Genomic DNA, 17,510 nt, shown 5'->3' on the forward strand with positions numbered 1-17,510 from the left:
GACAAAAAAAAAAAGTAGTTTCATCTCAAACACGGAGGAACACGGTAAATAATAAAATATCACAACCGAAATTTTTATTGAGAAAAGTAAGTTATAAGAAATTAAAAACGTAAAAGTATCTCTCAGTTTGAAACAAAAAAAAAAAAAAAAAAAATCACACCAAGTCCAAAAATTAGTTAATATAAAACTCCACTCAATTAGCAAACTCTATCAACTCTCTCGTTGAAACTTGAACCCCGATTTAGGATTCAAAAAGTTAAAAGGATGTAGCCTCATTTCGTAGGACCAAGCAAATGTCAACAACTCAGACTATGTGCAACGGCGTCTACTTGGGCCGTCCCTCATTTTTTTTTGTTTTAAAATAAATAAAAAAGACCCAATTTAGAAGAAACGTTTCTTTATTTGGGACGTTTTTTCGTCCGTCTATTTGGACGCGTGGTAAGTTCTGATTGGTTGAAGATTTTTTCAAGGGTTAAAACAAAATAATTTGTCGAATTCTCTCTTCTATCTCAACGCCGAACGGAGAAGATCGGAGCAAAGATGATGTGCGGCGGGAACTACACTACTATCGACAGCCAGAAAGTCTCTGGATCTGTACCTGTAAGTTCTCTCATCCATTAACGTTTTCTCAATCTTCGATGAGTATCTCTACGTCTGTGTGTGCGCTTGTCCGTACACTGATTCTTCGGATCTGATCTTGTTTCCACCTGTTTTGTTTGTCCGTACACTGATTCTTCAGTTTCTGAGGTTAATTTGATTATAGAACTGATTAGAACGACTTGATTTTTGGAATCCTGTTGATGTTAGCTAAGGTTACTGCAAATTTATTAGGTAATGCTATGGATTTTGAATGAATCTCTAGTTTCAAACAGATTAAGGGTTTAGCTAATAGAAGATACGAGAATCTTGTTTATGGAGAAAGAGGAAGACTTGTTATTGCTAATGTAGTTTGATCTTTTAAGTTTTGGTTTGACATTGGTTATGTTCATGTTAAGTTGTGATTGAGAGATGCATTGTTTTTGCAGAATCAAATCTACAAATGGAAGAAACAAGAATGGAACTACGATATTAATCTGGTGACTTGGTCTGCTGGAGTGTTCTATGGATATGTCACGATTGTTCCTCTAGCTTTATACGTCGTTCTCAAATACTTCTTTGTACCATCAGGCCTAGTCCAACTCTTCTGTCTCTGTGAGGTGTCTTGTTCCTCTAGCATTATACGTTGTGAACTTTGAGGTGTTCTTGTTTTTCTCAAAGGTCTAATCTTTTAGAAGTTGTGAACTTTGAGGTCTAATCTTGTTCTTGTTTTTCTCAAAGGTCTAGCATTATACGTTGTGAACTTTGAGGTGTCTTGTTCCTCTAGCAACAAAATCCGGTATCTGGTTTCATTCAGGGATCATCTGACTTTTCACAAAAGCCTGCTACGAAAGAGATTGTGAAATGCTTGTGCCAATCTTTTGGAAAATCACTATCCTCGTCTTCACAAACATGTAAGATTGACACTGATACTGTCAACATTCTTGCAACACGTATCAAGGAGAGTTTCTTTGGACCTGAAGTATTCAACTCTGAGAAAGGCTTGACAGATGTCCTTCAAGACCTCAAGGTATTGTCAGAAGCACTTAGCGCCTTGATGACTGTACCCATTGATGCACATGTCCTGCATGATGAGAAATTCTTCTCAATATGGACCCAAATCAGGGAAAGGCTGAATGGAAGGGAATCTGTGTCCACTTTTGAATTTACAGAGAATGGAGTTGTAAAGTCACTGGCTGATTATCTCTCTAATGGACTCTATCAACGGAAACTTAGCAATGGGGATCCTGAATGTGATACTTTACCGTTTGTTGGTAAGAGATTTGAGGTGTTCACAAAATTACTTTGGTCTGATGGTGAGGCAACTTCATCCGTGTTAATAGAGAAGCTCCAAAATTCCTTATCTTCTCTGAAAAACTTCCCAATCGTCTTAAGTCAATTTTTGAAGAAAGGGGACTCATTTGCAGCTATTCCGAATGGGCGTTACACAGATGGTTATACAGGTTGAGTACACAGTGCCACAAGATGAGTATGTTTTGTTTTTTTTTTCAAGTTTTTTTTAACTTTTTAATTTTTTTATGTTGTTGATGTTAATATTATATGTTTTATTTTAATTAAAACTTTAATATCTTTTTACATATTTATTTAAATAATTAATTTAAATTTTTTTAAATATTATTATTTTATTCAAGGCACCAATTGTGAGGCACACCAATGCTCATATCAAATTTAAGAAACTCTGAAATTAATTTTATTATATTTAAGGGACCAAAATCTGAGGGACACCAATGCACTTGCTCTGAGAGCGAAGAATTCCCTTTCCTTCCCCAACGCGCTCACAAATACTTTCCACATCAACTGCTTTCGTTTCATATATAGTTGGAAAGTTTCCACATCAAACCAAATATAGTTTTTTATACCCTAAATAAAGAAGAAGATGACACAAATATTTTATCAGGTGTTCTAGAAGCTTGACTCACCCGCCTATTGCAAATTCCACCAAATCAATTTTTATTTTGAACGAAACTTCTGTGATCTTCACAACTATTTCCTCTTTTTTTTTCTTGGATAATAGTGAGTGCAGCTCTCTTCCACCAATTTTTTTTTCATAAACACTTTATGGGTGTCTTAACATTAAATTTATAGACATTCTCATTTTTAGAGGTCTAAATTTGAAGATACTCCTATTTTTTATTTTTCATTGCTTTTGTTCTTTTAAATTTAAAGATACTCCCAAAAAATAACTAATGGTGGTGCTCATAGAATGTTTCTTAATTTCATCTCTAACTTTCTATTCAAGAAAATCGTTTTATAGAAGTCGTTTTAGAACATTGGCTCGTTACTCTAATAACTTCTTTGACAAGGAGTATAATGAACTTCTTGATCTAGCTATCCAAATGTTTTCAACTTTGTTTGGTCAACCATTAAGATTCGGTTAGTGACATTTTAAGGACATTAATATAAACTACCAAACTACATAAACTAGTTTGATTGTTTTCGGCTATTTTTTTTCTGAAACCAGTCAATTAATGAATTTTTACTATTCTAATTTATCATTGTATGAAAAGGTATTATATGATTGTATTCAAGATCCTAATAGGAAAACGGGTAAAGATGTCAATTTCTTCTCCCTTTTAGCCGTCCACTCACGACTATGAATGAACTCACTCGTCTAAAACATTAAATTACATGACAATGTCAAAGCGCTGTTAAAACTTGAGAAAGGAGTATACAAACTCCACCTCAAGAAGTCGTCGTCCTCTTTCTCTAATAAACTATTGTTTCTCAAAATAGAAAACACTTGTTTTTTGCCTTTTAGGTAAGAAATGTTCTTTGAGAAAAGAAAAAACATAGTTGTTAGTAAATATGAATTAGGAAAATATTAGTTAAAGTCTTGGTCCTCCCTTCTTCGACTGCTTTAAAAGCTCTTTCTCACATAACAAACCAAAACCATTAGGAAAAAAAAAACAAAAAAAAAAACAAAACATCCCTCCAAGAACAAAACAATGGCGGTGAAGAAGAAATCTTCTTGGAGATGTTTAATGGTTTCTTGTTTCCAAGATCAAGACATCATAAATTCTCCCAAAAAGGCAAAGAAAAATGATGGTGAAGGTGTGATAACCAAACAGAAATCGTTTCTTGGATTGTCGATTCTAGACATAAGCGATCCGAGTTCAACCACCTTGTCTGAAGATCTTTCAATCTCTCTTGCTGGCTCTGATCTCCACGTGTTCACACAAGCAGAACTCAAAGTCATAACACAAAGCTTCTCTTCTAGTAACTTCCTTGGTGAAGGAGGGTTTGGTCCGGTTCACAAAGGGTTCATCGACGACAAGCTCCGTCCTGGTCTTAAGGCTCAGCCCGTTGCCGTTAAACTTCTTGATCTTGATGGCCTTCAAGGTCACCGTGAGTGGATGGTTCGTACATTCATCTCCGTAGCTAAATCCTCTGTTTGTGATACAAGATGATGATTCTAAATATCTAATCTTTTGGGGGTAAACTTTTTCAGACGGAGGTTATGTGTCTAGGGAAACTAAAGCACCCGAATTTGGTGAAGCTGATCGGATATTGCTGCGAGGAAGAACATAGACTTCTCGTTTATGAATTCATGCCTCGTGGAAGTTTAGAGTCTCAACTCTTCAGAAGTGAGTTGACTTTTTAATTTTGTTGTTCACCATCAAATCAAATGATCTATTCCTTTCAAGAACAAGAACTGATGAAACTAGTTTGCAGGGTGTTCACTACCGCTGCCTTGGTCAACGAGGTTGAAGATCGCTTACGAAGCTGCAAAGGGTCTACAGTTTCTCCATGAAGCCGAGAAGCCTGTCATCTATCGTGATTTCAAGGCCTCCAATATCTTGTTAGATTCTGTAAGCAAACAAGTCTCAAACTTCTTCTATATTGATCTTAAGGGTTTAGAATGCTTACACCTAATTAGACAATTTTCATCAAATATGTTTGTAGAGTACTAATTCTCGAAAGCGGTATTAAACAAAACAAAAAAAATCCTTACCATTTAATTTACATAAAATGGACATATATATTTGTATCCACTAATTGTGAATATGGTGAATGAAATAAGTCTTGGCGACTATTCAAAAGTGTAATTGTTGGATTTGAAAAAAGGGTTTTGATCTTTTTTTTTGTTAAATTTGGTTTCAGGATTATACAGCAAAGCTCTCAGACTTCGGGCTAGCAAAAGACGGACCACAAGGGGATGCAACACATGTGTCAACACGGGTGATGGGCACACAAGGGTACGCGGCACCAGAGTACATAATGACAGGTCATTTAACGGCTAGGAGTGACGTGTACAGCTTTGGGGTAGTGTTACTTGAGCTGTTGACGGGTAGGAGATCGGTGGACAAAAAGAGATCCTCAAGGGAACAAAGCCTCGTTGACTGGGCTCGTCCAATGCTCAACGACGCACGTAAACTCGGGAGGATAATGGACCCGAGGCTTGAAGATCAGTACTCCGAGACCGGAGCACGAAAGGCAGCAACTCTAGCTTACCAATGCCTAAGATACCGACCAAAGACAAGGCCAGACATCAGCACGGTTGTCTCAGTTCTCCAAGACATCAAAGATTACAACGATGATATTCCCATTGGGACATTCACTTACACGGTCCCTACTAAGCCAAGCCGTGAAGTTAAAGAGATTACAATTCTCCAAAACTACGACAAGCCTCGCAACGTTCATAAGAGTGATCAACATCAAAAGTTCCGGTCGCCCGCACATACGGCACGAAACCACCGGATAACTTTGAGAAATGGATTGAACTCACCAATGCGTAATGAGGCTGGAGGGGAACGGTACTGAATTACTGATTTTTTAAACCCATTCATAAAATAAAAAAAAACTAATACATAAAATGTAAATATTAATTATATTTCTACCATCAAAGAAAAAAAAAAAAAATTCTAGTATAGGTTTTGTCTAGATGGGTATTATTTTTTTCGTGAGGTTTTAAATTGTTTTTTTTTTCTTCTTTTGGTTTGATTCAATCAAAAGCAAGCGAAATCGTTACAAAAAAAAAATGAAGTTGTTTTATTTTCTATACAAGTTGTGTCACAACTTTGGTCTAAGAAGTTACAAAAATAAACCTTTGGTCGTAAGATAGACGCGTTATATAAATCACTCGTCTCTGTCCTCTCTTTTTCTTTAATGCTATATTCTATTCATCCACGTCTCTAGTAGCTGTAATTTAATAAAGTCCGTCCAAAATTACAATCATTATGTCTGTAATGCATGACACGAACCTATATGACTTGCACATTGTTCATTTTTTTTTTTTTTTTTTATTGCAAGTTTTCAGAATCACTTTGTTTTATTTTATATTCTTTTTGTACTGTTGGAGTTGGTGCAATGCAACATAGCAAGCAACAACCAAATTGGTATAAACGGTTAAGAGGTGAGGGCAAGCATCATCTCTGTGTGCAAGCATCATGCTTCATGCACATGCAAGCATTAGCAAACAACTCGTATCAGAGCAACATATTATTTTTGCAATGCCAACCACCAAAGATTGAAGTAAATCATTCTTATTTTGGAAAACGAGAATGATTCTTCACTTTCGATTTTTTTTTAGGTTATAGGACATTCTACAAATGAAACCTTAGAAAAAAAAAAACTAAAAACCTGATCATTCTCAATATTGGAGATCAAATCTTGCAGAAACTCAACAACTACTAAACCCTAACAATGAACAACATAATTGAAAGGCCATACATGTCAAAGCATCTCCCTAAATGTGATTATCTTACGCTAAGTTACAAATACCTTAACTTAAAAATTAATCAAGTTTACAAATGAAAGTATTGATGAATTTGAAGATAGTTTCTTATTTGACGATAATGATGAGGTTCACGGCCAACTAATTTAGTTTGACCATCGACACTTGCAAATGTAACATGATCAAAGGAGGAGCTAACTATAATGGGTCAAAAGAAAGAAACTTCAGAAAAGGTCTCTGATGGGCAAAGAGAGAGAGAGAGAGAGCCAGATGACTTGAACACAAACAAAGGTCTCAGAACTAAATCATTCTGTAAAAAAGGTCATTACAATAAAACTGAAAAAAGTTTGCTTGGCATCATTTCTGAAGAGTCAAAAGACTCAGATGCTCTGACAAGTGACAAACCTTACAGTGCTTTTTTTTTTCTTTTTCAAAGTTTGCTGGGTTGACTTAGTGAATTAAAATAGGGAAGGACAACCAAACGAAAGATCGATAGAGAGTGATCACTTAGCGGAATATCTGAGAAAGCAAAGCAACTTAACGTAACTCATACTTGTTTCACTAACTCGATCAGTCTCGTTCACTAATGGCTGTCAAATGCTCATCAATTTCCTCTGTTGTCAATGCACGGAATAGCGGATTCTCAGCTCTCACCACTCCAACCTATCATTCCACCAACCGGTTTGATAAGATATATCAACCACAAAATGAATAATGACTACTGCAATCTGTACATAAGGTTTTGCCATTTAAAAATTTGGGTATTACGAGAAGAGTTTTATATACCTCAATCTCAGTAGCCTTGAAGTCTTCTTGAAGAACAGATTGCAAAGCGGATATGGCAGTCTAAGAAAGTTCACAAAACACAAAGTGAGGAACAATGTGCATTTGGTACATGCATATACAATAATAATCGATTTGTAAATTACACTTTTAAAACGGCACCCTTACACAGGGAACATCAAAACTATTCACCCGGAAAATGAACATATTTTCTACCATAAACAGGCAAAAATGTCAAAGTTAATGCAAATAATCACCTGCACGGTTTCATCAAACGTGAAAGCTGGGTTTTCTTTCATTTTCTTCTCCAAGAAATTGACTGCTTCTTGTTCCTTCATACCAGCACTAGTTGCCTGCACGAATATCGGTTTCGTATTTATTAGCTGCTTCTCACATTACATAGGACTTCAACATGAAAAATTCACGCAAGAGAGAACAAATGTGTATATTCTCTAGAGATCTTAGTCATATGGTCCACAAGACTCATGTTTAACCTGTATGCAATTATGTCATTGAATAGGTACACAAAACGTGACACATTTTTGTTTCGACCTACGATCAACCAGTATCTAAACGTATAAATGATTACGTTGCTTAAAAGCCTAAATACATTCAAGATTTCTGAAAAATGTTAAGATCAGCGAGAGAAAGACAAAATTGAAAAAGTTTCCTCTATTCTTCTCTGTAAATCTTCAATGAAAACAACCCAAGGAAAACCAGATACAAAGAACCAAAGTGAAAATTAGGCTATGTTATAGAGTCCCCAAGCTATCCCAAAGCCCAAAAGGCTTACCACAAATAACCCAAATGACCAAAAGCTTCTGCAGTTATGACAAGCTCTTATTATACTATTTACACTTATGCTAATTATCACAAAGACTTATAGACTGAGACATTTTGTCTTCTATGTTAATCACAAGCAGTAAGTAGTGTTTAGTGCGTGTCAATATACTTCTTAGAACATGCTATTCAGCTAGGTTATCAAAATCTTGATGCAGCCAGCAAAAGCGATGTAAAAAGCAAGCATGAGAAGACAAGTTTAGTTAAAGCATAAACTAAGAGTGATAATACCTTGTGACCGTAAAAATGTCCAGCTGGGTCACATTTGTAAAGTAAGGGACCATTCTCTTCATCAACGCCCAATACCATAGCAACTTGATATTTGATAAAGAGAGACAACAAAAACCATCGTTTTGTCAAATTAATAAGATTCATCAAAATATGAAGGCAATGTAATAATAAGCAATTAAAACAAATGTATAACTTTTGTCTTAAGAAAAGAAAGAGAAAGCAAGCTTACCAACTCCAAGGGGTCTCATGTAAGCATGTTGAGTGTAGACCTGTGACTTGTCTGCGATCCTGTAAGCAAGATAGTTATTAATCAGAAAACTGAGTTAAATACATTACCACAGGAGAGCTAGAAAACTATAAGCTAGCCTACACTAAGAAGCTAAGAACCGCGTAAGAGAGGAACAGGTAAATTAACAACCAAAAATACTACCATTTAGCGAGAATGTCGACAGGCATCTCGTATCCATAAGTGAAGCGAAATTCAGCTGCTTCATTCCTTGCTTGTTGGACCAAAGACCTTGCATCAGCTGAACATAAAATAAAAAATTTTCACATTTTAAATCTACCAATGCAGAAAGGAAGGATCATGAACTCTACAACTTTAAAGGAGATACAAACCTGTAATGCCAGTAGCTACCAATCCAACGTACTTGGTGATTGGGAACAGATGTGTGACACTAGACTGATCTAAAAGCTTGTCCTGTAGCAACCCCCCAAAAAAAAAAAAAACGTAAAAAAAAAGATAACTAAAAACCCTAATGGGTGAGATCCGCCAACAGATCCTAAACCTGCTAGACTAGACATCGATAGTTCACACAACGATTCAATCATTGTATCGGCGGCGATAAAAGATGCAGCTTTTTTGCAAACCCTAAAGACGAGAGAGAGACGAAGTGACTCACCGGAACTTTCTTCTGGGTAACGACGCAAACGGAATCTTTCCCACGAACTCCGATAGAAGTGATACCAGATGTTTTCACGGCCTTGAAGGCATATTCTGCTCTCAAACCAAAGCAGTGTATTCAGCCCTTTTTTTTTTTTTTTTTTTGGTGAAGCTACAAAGAAAAAAAAACTAGGGATTGAATCGTTTCGAGTAATACTGACCTACTTGAAAGAGACGACCTTCAGGAGAGAAGATAGTGATGTGACGATCATAGCCAGCTCCGCTTCCTCTACTCATCTTCTTCGACTCGATTCGATTCGGGGTTTGGGTTTTCGTCTGCAGTGAATCGGAGATTTGATTTTGATAATAACAAAAAGGAACGGAATTGAAATCTTTCTGTCTTTCTCTTCAAGACACTAGGCAAAAAAAAAAAAAAAAAAAGAATTGTCCAGTGTGTTTTCCCATTTTGACCCTTTGTTAGTCTTTTTATTTACTCTTTTGCCACTTATGATTTAAGTTCTTCAAGGGAGGAAATATGGGCTTTTTCTTTTTAACGGAAAATGGGGTTTGGGCTTTTTTTCATACCGTCAGGCGTCAGAGTGATCGATTACGTTTATACATTAGCCATAGAACGCCGTTAACGAATAGGTCATTTATTAAGAGCACAAAACTGGTTAACAAAGACACAAGTTTGCAGTGAGAACAAGCTTCAATAAAAAATTTTAAGAGCTTTGTTTATAATATAGTTTCAGTGGTGAAATCTGATCGTTTAGTGCAAATGAAAATAAGACATTATTTGAAGAACGTAAATAGATTTATTATGAACTTATTTCTGACAAATATTATAAAATTTGCCATTGGAAAAATTCACGAGAGCTCGATCTCAGTCAAAACAAATTTATAAGTGAATTTCCTCAGTGTTTCTCGATAACTGGACTCAACTCAGAAGTTTTCTCTACCGCTTCATCATTGCCTGCTCAAGTTTCTGATCACATATGGAAGTATGCCTCCGTGGTTGAAGTACGCCAGTTCCACCTATGCACAGCACAGTTACCATTAGTTTTCACAATTTTTTCACCAAATACATTTTGAAAAATGGAGTGTACCTCAGTGTCAAAGCGGACTGTGCAGGTGAAAGATTTTCCAGTGTCTGTAGTGACAGTAACATCTTGCCCTGGTCTTATCTCCGAGATATCGGTTGGGAGATGGATGGTGTAACGCTCCTTACCTGTCAATCCAAGGCTCTCTGCATCCTCACCCGACTTAAAACACAGTGGGATGATTCCCATTCCCACCAAGTTACTCCGGTGAATCCTTTCAAAACTCTTTGAGATCACTGCTTTAACGCCCTGCAAAAAAAGACAACAATTTTGTCTCAGACAAAAAACAAAAATTAAGCAGACAATATAGAGACACTAACTGCAGAGAGATAGAGAGGTTCGAACCTGTAACATGGGTCCCTTGGCGGCCCAATCACGGGAGCTACCACTACCATACTCGGCTCCAGCCAGAATAATGGTGGCCTCACCAGCTGCTTTGTATTTCTAGGAGAGCAGACATTATCATTACTTCATTATACAATCAATAATACACCCACCGAACTTCGTTGGGAAAATTAAGCTAACAAAACACTAACCATGGCTGCATCGAAAACAGAGAGCTTCTCTCCAGTAGGAATGTGAACCGTCTTGGGGCCAACTTCCCCATTCAACAGCTTGTTAACAAGTCTAATATTAGCAAATGTCCCCCTAGCCATAATTTCGTCGTTGCCACGTCGACTTCCATATGAGTTGAAATCTTTGCGGTCAACCCCCCGTTCGAGGAGAAACTTTGCAGCGGGGCTGTCCTTGTGGATGCTTCCAGCTGGAGATATGTGGTCTGTGGTGATACTATCGCCTAAGTTCAGTAAACAGTATGCATCCTTCACACTGCTAGGCCCTGGAGGATCCATGGTCATGTCCTTGAAGTATGGAGGCTCGTGTACATAAGTTGACTTGGGATCCCATGAGTACAGAGTATTTTCAGGAACAGACAGCTGATTCCACATCGGGTTTCCCTTGGTGATGGACTCATAAGTAGCTCGGAACATGTCGGGTAACACACTGGACTGAACAACCTGTAACATATGCCCATAGAAAGTTTCATTAATGTGTACCTGTTGAGAACTACATTAAATGATTCTAAGTTGTAAGTACCTGAGCAATTTCCTCGGTGGTGGGCCAGATATCCCTGAGGAAGACATCCTTACCGTTCTTGTCCTTGCCAATGGGCTCTGTCTCAAAGTCAATATCAACCTGGGAAAAAGAACACATACATATATTGGTCAAGTACAATCAAAAAGGAAACATATTGAACTCTTAAAAATTCCCCAAAACTGTGTACCGTTCCAGCCAGAGCATAGGCAACCACCAAAGGTGGAGATGCAAGGTAGTTGGCTCTTGTTAATGGATGAACACGGCCCTCAAAGTTCCTGTTCCCAGAAAGCACAGCCGCTGCCACAATGTCTGACAAGACACAGAGAAAATATCAAAATAATATTGCATGCCACTATTGTCTACAAAAGCTAACCAATTCCATATTTTCAATCTCAAAAATACCATTTTCTGTAATGGCAGCTCCCACTGATTCATCAATTTCTCCAGAGTTCCCAATGCATGTAGTGCAGCCATAACCAACAATATTGAAACCTTGCTGGTTCAGATATTTTTGCAGGCCACTGCAGCAAGAGTACGAGAGTACGAAGGTTAAATGAGTCCACCAGAGCTCGAAATTACAAGCATAAACTACGTGAAATGTGCAACATACAGGGCCATACCTCTTTAGTAAGTATTTTGTAACAACTCCTGAACCTGGTGCAAGACTTGTTTTTGTCCAAGGCTTAACCTAAGGGTAGAATGATTAACTCAAGAATCAGAGATGTTCAAAACATTACATAAGTTAAGTTAAATCTGGCGGAAACTAACCTGTAGGCCAAGTTCACAGGCCTTTTTTGCAACAAGAGCAGCACCAAGCATGACACTGGGGTTTGATGTATTAGTGCAACTTGTGATTGCAGCAATCACCACACTTCCATGTTTAAGCTCTGCAGGTTGTCCATTGAAAGAAAACTTTGCTACCTTCTCCTGCGCCTCCTTAGGTATAGCGAAACCCTGCCCAGAATGTACACATCGAATCAAGAAAGTAGCACCCACCAAGTGCGTCCACAGCAAGTTTATATCAAATAGGTGCAAAACATAACTAGACATCCATATACCAAGTATGATTGCTTACCTTGAATCCAACTTTACTGTCTAAACATGAGTGCCAGTCAGCTTTCATTTCTTTTAGAGGAACACGATCATGCGGCCTGTGAAAAGAAAAGAATATCATCATACTGGTCAATCAATTAAATAGAATACTTAGTGGTTAAAACCAACAGATCTCACACCTCTTAGGTCCGGAAATGCAAGGTTCAACACTATCAAGATTTAATTCCAGATAAGACGAGTAAACGCGCTCTTGCTGAGGCTAAATTTATTCAAAAGGCAAAAAAAAAATCGATTAACAACCAGAAGCAAAATTGATTAAAAAATCCAAGATATACCAAGGACAAAGTTGCACCTCACTATAGTCAACAAACATGTTATTTGCCCGAAGATATGCTTCAATCATGGCAACCTGCACCCAAGGAACTATGTCAGTTCAGACTCCTGAAAATATGCAACAGAAGAATTGAGGCCAAGCATTCACCGTCTCATCACTTCTTCCAGTCAATTTAAGATATTGTAGAGTAACATGATCCACAGGAAAAAACCCCATGGTTGCACCATACTCAGGAGACATATTGGCAATTGTGGCCCTGTCAGCCAGGGACAGTTCACTCATACCATCACCTAAATGCCAGAAAGAAAATACTTAACATATTGTGGCCAACGAACACAAGTATACCAAACTTACGGGAAAAGTGTTCAAGAAAAAGACTTTACCATAAAACTCTACAAACTTGCCAACAACTCCATGTTTCCTCAGTATTTGGGTTACAGTTAAAACTAAATCAGTAGCAGTAACACCATTTCGTAATTTTCCCGAAAGATTGAATCCGACAACACCAGGCAATACCATACTCATGGGCTGTTAAAACAGAACACTCATCAGTAAAAGAAAGCTTGGATGAACTAACAAATTAATATACTGAAGCAGAGAACCAATGACACAAGGTGATCTTAGCATCTGACATAAATCCATGAAAGCAGCCTTCAAATTCATCAACAGTAGATGGGGTATAGTGAAAACTCAAAAATAAGAAATAAATATTTAACCTGGCCAAGCATTGTCGCCTCAGCTTCGATGCCTCCAACTCCCCATCCAGCAACTCCCAACCCATCAATCATAGTTGTATGCGAGTCTGTTCCAACCACACTGTCTGGGTAGAGAAGACCTTGGGTATTGAACACAACTCTTCCCAGATATTCCAAGTTAACCTGAATTTTAATATCCAGACTAAATTGGTACCAGATGAAAGCTATAAAAAGCAAGACAAATTTTAAGATGAACCAAGAGATAAGCGTAGCAAGCTGCAAGGAAAATTACCTGATGCACAATACCAGAACCAGGGGGCACAACAAGCATGTTTTGAAAAGCAGTAGAACCCCACTTAAGGAAAGCGAATCTCTCCTTGTTCCTCTGGAATTCAAGCTCCATATTGGCTTGAACTGCATTCTCAGATCTTGCAACATCAACTTGAACTGAGTGATCAATCACAAGATCCACCGGAACCTGGAAGGCATGATGGTGTAAGTAAGAAAACTAGAACATCTAAGATAAAAACAGAAGAAATCAGCTGGTTGAACAAGAGATGTACCAACGGATTGATCTTGCTGGAATCACTTCCCAGTTTATTCATAGCATCACGCATACAAGCAAGGTCAACAACAGCTGGGACGCCGGTGAAGTCCTGCCCAAAACATAAGTTTCATAAAAAAGGTTGAGAAATAGAAAACTACACATTAATGGCATATCTTCTAGACTGACTCCACAGTGTACCTGCAGAAGAACACGGGCGGGTTTGAAAGGAATCTCGACTTGTTTAGGAGCAGTGTTCTCCCAATCAATGATCTTCTCAACATCTTCCTTAGTGACTTGGAAGTTGTCACAGTTACGAATCGCAGATTCAAGAAGAATCCTGATGGAGTAAGGAAGCTTATCTGCATCAAAACAAAATAAAAGATCAACAAAAAAAAAAAAAAAAAAGAGGCTTTTCGTTGAACTGGTATACATACTCTTAACTACTTTTAGACTTGACTTGAGCCAAATGGAAACAAAAATAATCTCTTACTCCAACTCAGCCTTGAGCTTCATTGTAACCTAAGTGGCAAAATTGGGAAGCTATAGCAATTGGGTCGTTTTTTGAGACATACCAATACGTGGATCATTGAGAGCAGGCAAGCTGTAGAACTTTCCGAATTCGCCACCACCAGGCTTAGGAAGAGTGGTGAAGATCCCTTTGAACGGATGCTCTGAAGCTGAAACAAACACACACAGAAAACAAAAACAAAAAAAACAAAAAAAAACATCAGTTCTTATTCTCCATTTGCAAAATCCTCAGAAGAGACAAAATTCGAAATTACCCATGGAAGAGAAGGTTCTCTGGAGACGGTCTAAAACAGGAGATACGGCTCTGATCTGAGAACCGAGTCGAATTTGAAAGGATTTCGAGTGGAGACAGTGGCTCAAACGAGGTAAAGAGGTTAGAAAAGAGCGGCGAAGAAGAAGATGAGAAGACACAGGGGGAGATCTCAAGGAAGAAGAAGAAGGGAAGTAAGATCGGAAGGAGAAGAGAGCAGAGCGAGAAGAAGAAGCAGCTCTGGCTATATACATGATTTGATCAATTGGGAGCGATCATGGAGTGTGTGGGGAATCTGACGTCGGAGATGATGGAAAGCTTAGGGCTGCGTGCCACACTCCTTTGGCTATATATACGAAATTACGAATGAGGAGGCTTGTTGTTATGATTAATCCACTAGACTCACTAGACCAGACCACTTCGATATGAGATAAGGATCATTTTGTTTAATAATCTATAGCTTTTTTGCCTAATTTATTCAAAAATAAAATTTTAAATACAATAAAGCATCAGCATATACCACTGTTTTAAAAATCGCTAGGCGCTAATTGGATGGTCGAGATGGACCTATCGCCCAGCGAGAAAATCAGAGATTAAACGGAAATTAATCAGGGATTAGTTTTAGGGTTATTTTATTAAATTAAAAATAAAATAAAAATATATGCATAATTCTGTTTATGTTAAAAGGAAAATATCAAATAAAATATAAAACTATAGTATATTGTCTTTAAAATCATGGTAAACACATAAAAACATCATTTTGAAAGAAAATTTTATGATTTTTGTTAAAAGTTATACATTAGTTATTGTAAAACATCATAATCTCTTAATTTTTTTTTTTTTTTTTTTTTTTTTTTGGCTACAAAAGATCAGCTCAAACGAGCCAATAGGAAGGAAAATTGTTTACAAACAGAACATGATGCGGAGAGGTACGCGCTTGGTGTGCCAAGGAGTCCGCACTTACATTAGCTTTTCTTGAAATATAAGATAAAGAGAAAGAAGAAAATTCTTCCCTATCCATCGTGATGTCGTCCAAGTACGTCGAGAAAGCTGGCCAGTCAGAAGGAGAAGACACCATCTTCACCAGATCTGCACAGTCCGTATAGAAAGCCACGTCCCGGAAATCATGGCCAATCATGCACCGCATCGCCCACAGGAGAGCTTCAACTTCGGCATGTAATGGAGATAGACTTCGACGAAAACTCCTAGCGCCCATCAGCGGTGACGCCGCCTGTAGTGAGGTACTGCACCATCCAGCGCCTGCAAATTGGTCTCCTGCTTTCCAGGAACCATCTATAAAGCAGCGGTAACCCGAGAACACAGTTGGAAGTGAGGTCGTGGCCGCATAATCTCTTAATTTAAATGCCTAAATAACAAAAATATTTATGTTTGATTTTTATTTGATTCTAAAAAAAAAAATTGGTATACACAAAATTAAGCGGAATTAAGTGGAATATAATCGGACTAGACATGCATAATCGGATAATCGATGCTAGGCGAGGATTAGTCATTAATCGAAGCGGAGAGGGTGGGTCTAGCGATTTTGCGGGGCGTAATCGGTGCTAGGCGGAGATTTTTAAAACAGGGGCATATACCATTGTCCACGGGAAAACAGCCAAAATCAACCCCAACTATTTGTCAAACGCTTTTTCATACCTGAACTTTAACACTCTGTAAATAATAACCTGAATAGTATTAAAACTAAATACTCACCCGCGGTACACCGCGGAATAAAATAAATTATTTATTATTTTATTTATATGTAACTAAATGGTTTTTTTTTGCTTTTTTTGTGAACTAAATGTTTTATATTTGTAACTCTATAATTTATTATAATTAGATGAATATACTATAATTTGTCAAACATAATTTAGGTTGTTTCATCTATATATCATTTTAATACTTTTGTATTTATAGTTGTGCAATTCGATTAAAATGGTGGAGTGTTGTCTTAGCATGGTTATTTGATTTATAGCATTTGTTACTTATTAGTATGGATCAAATTTCTTTATAATAATGTATTAGGTATTAAAAACACTTCCTTAAAGAATGTAGGAAAAAAATAATAATTTATATTAGTTGGGGCCTTTGGATAAATATTATGTTTCTTGTCTTTTTTGTAATTTTATTTAAAAATTTTTATTGTTTTTTTTGTCTCAACAGAGGAATGATTGTCTTCCACAAACAAAAAAATGTCAAAGGGGTTTTTTTTTTATCTTATCATCTTCCACGACGAATGGGTTTTTTCAGATCTGAGAAATCAAAAGTTTTTTCTTATGATTTTTCCATATTTTAATCAGAAATAATAGATTAATTTAGATTTTATATTTAGTGAAAAGTTTCGATCTCCAAAATTCCATATCGTTTTCATCTCCAGCATGACCCAACTCTGCAAATTATCGAATGGTTCAAGGTAAATCAATCTATTCTTACTGTTGTTGATGTTTAAGTATTGTTTCAGATTATGATGTCGGGTTTCCCATATATGGTAATATAAGAGGTTTTGATCAGTTGTAGATAATCAAATCTGGAAACAAACGTATGGGAGATTTGCAGCTTACAATAAATGTTTCGATTGATTCCATCTTATCAGATATGTACAGCCATATATGATTTGAGATAGGTAGGATGTGTTCCAGGCAAATTAATCTGGTCTTTTGTGTTGTTAAAAGTTTTAATTGTTTTCGATTTTGATGTTTGTTTACTTTGCAGTAGAACTGTCAGTTGGGCGGTCCGTCCGTGGGCGAGCCCATGTCCGCATCATTATGGACCGTTATGGTCACGCCCATAAACATCATGGTCTTAATGGATAAAAGACCATTGGGCTCGCGGATAAAATGGGCAAAACCATTTGGACAATGGGCGGCCCAATGGTCTTAAAATTCTAGGTTTTACAAAAA

At 37.2% G+C, this 17,510-nt stretch overlaps 4 protein-coding genes across 5 annotated transcripts; 2 read left to right on the forward strand and 2 right to left on the reverse strand.

Moving 5' to 3' along the window:
* Positions 1 to 415: 415 nt before the first annotated feature.
* Positions 416 to 2,209, forward strand: LOC104732532 (uncharacterized). 2 transcript variants are annotated; one of them, XM_010452085.3, is made up of 3 exons: positions 416 to 600; positions 1,026 to 1,191; positions 1,318 to 2,209. In XM_010452085.3, exons 1-3 carry the CDS (start codon positions 541 to 543, stop codon positions 1,437 to 1,439), a joined length of 348 nt encoding a protein of 115 aa, XP_010450387.1. In that variant the 5' UTR covers positions 416 to 540; the 3' UTR covers positions 1,440 to 2,209. The 2 variants fall into 2 exon arrangements, with proteins under 2 accessions (XP_010450387.1, XP_087333758.1); XM_087477632.1 differs by having other exon boundaries at positions 420 to 600; positions 1,026 to 1,196.
* A 1,096-nt stretch (positions 2,210 to 3,305) lies between these two features.
* Positions 3,306 to 5,596, forward strand: LOC104732533 (serine/threonine-protein kinase PBL13). Its single transcript, XM_010452087.3, has 4 exons — positions 3,306 to 3,953; positions 4,046 to 4,181; positions 4,270 to 4,406; positions 4,699 to 5,596. The coding sequence occupies exons 1-4, from the start codon at positions 3,543 to 3,545 to the stop codon at positions 5,356 to 5,358; spliced, it is 1,344 nt and encodes a 447-aa protein (XP_010450389.1). The 5' UTR covers positions 3,306 to 3,542; the 3' UTR covers positions 5,359 to 5,596.
* A 950-nt stretch (positions 5,597 to 6,546) lies between these two features.
* LOC104732534 (proteasome subunit alpha type-6-A) lies at positions 6,547 to 9,471 on the reverse strand. Its single transcript, XM_010452088.3, has 9 exons — positions 9,230 to 9,471; positions 9,028 to 9,122; positions 8,744 to 8,825; positions 8,556 to 8,652; positions 8,355 to 8,413; positions 8,126 to 8,208; positions 7,312 to 7,407; positions 7,058 to 7,117; positions 6,547 to 6,934 (listed from the first exon to the last, which is right to left on the reverse strand). The coding sequence occupies exons 1-9, from the start codon at positions 9,303 to 9,305 to the stop codon at positions 6,842 to 6,844; spliced, it is 741 nt and encodes a 246-aa protein (XP_010450390.1). The 5' UTR covers positions 9,306 to 9,471; the 3' UTR covers positions 6,547 to 6,841.
* A 332-nt stretch (positions 9,472 to 9,803) lies between these two features.
* On the reverse strand, positions 9,804 to 15,110 carry LOC104732535 (aconitate hydratase 3, mitochondrial). Its single transcript, XM_010452089.3, has 20 exons — positions 14,615 to 15,110; positions 14,405 to 14,509; positions 14,031 to 14,191; positions 13,849 to 13,941; positions 13,578 to 13,763; positions 13,307 to 13,468; positions 12,974 to 13,118; positions 12,738 to 12,880; positions 12,609 to 12,665; positions 12,436 to 12,515; positions 12,279 to 12,354; positions 11,972 to 12,157; positions 11,824 to 11,891; positions 11,606 to 11,724; positions 11,391 to 11,512; positions 11,204 to 11,302; positions 10,645 to 11,124; positions 10,454 to 10,552; positions 10,115 to 10,357; positions 9,804 to 10,043 (listed from the first exon to the last, which is right to left on the reverse strand). The coding sequence occupies exons 1-20, from the start codon at positions 14,862 to 14,864 to the stop codon at positions 9,975 to 9,977; spliced, it is 2,943 nt and encodes a 980-aa protein (XP_010450391.1). The 5' UTR covers positions 14,865 to 15,110; the 3' UTR covers positions 9,804 to 9,974.
* Positions 15,111 to 17,510: the final 2,400 nt, after the last annotated feature.

Source organism: Camelina sativa, chromosome 12 (genome assembly GCF_030686135.1).
Source record: "Camelina sativa cultivar CO46 ecotype springtype chromosome 12, ASM3068613v1".
Lineage (NCBI taxonomy): Eukaryota > Viridiplantae > Streptophyta > Magnoliopsida > Brassicales > Brassicaceae > Camelina > Camelina sativa.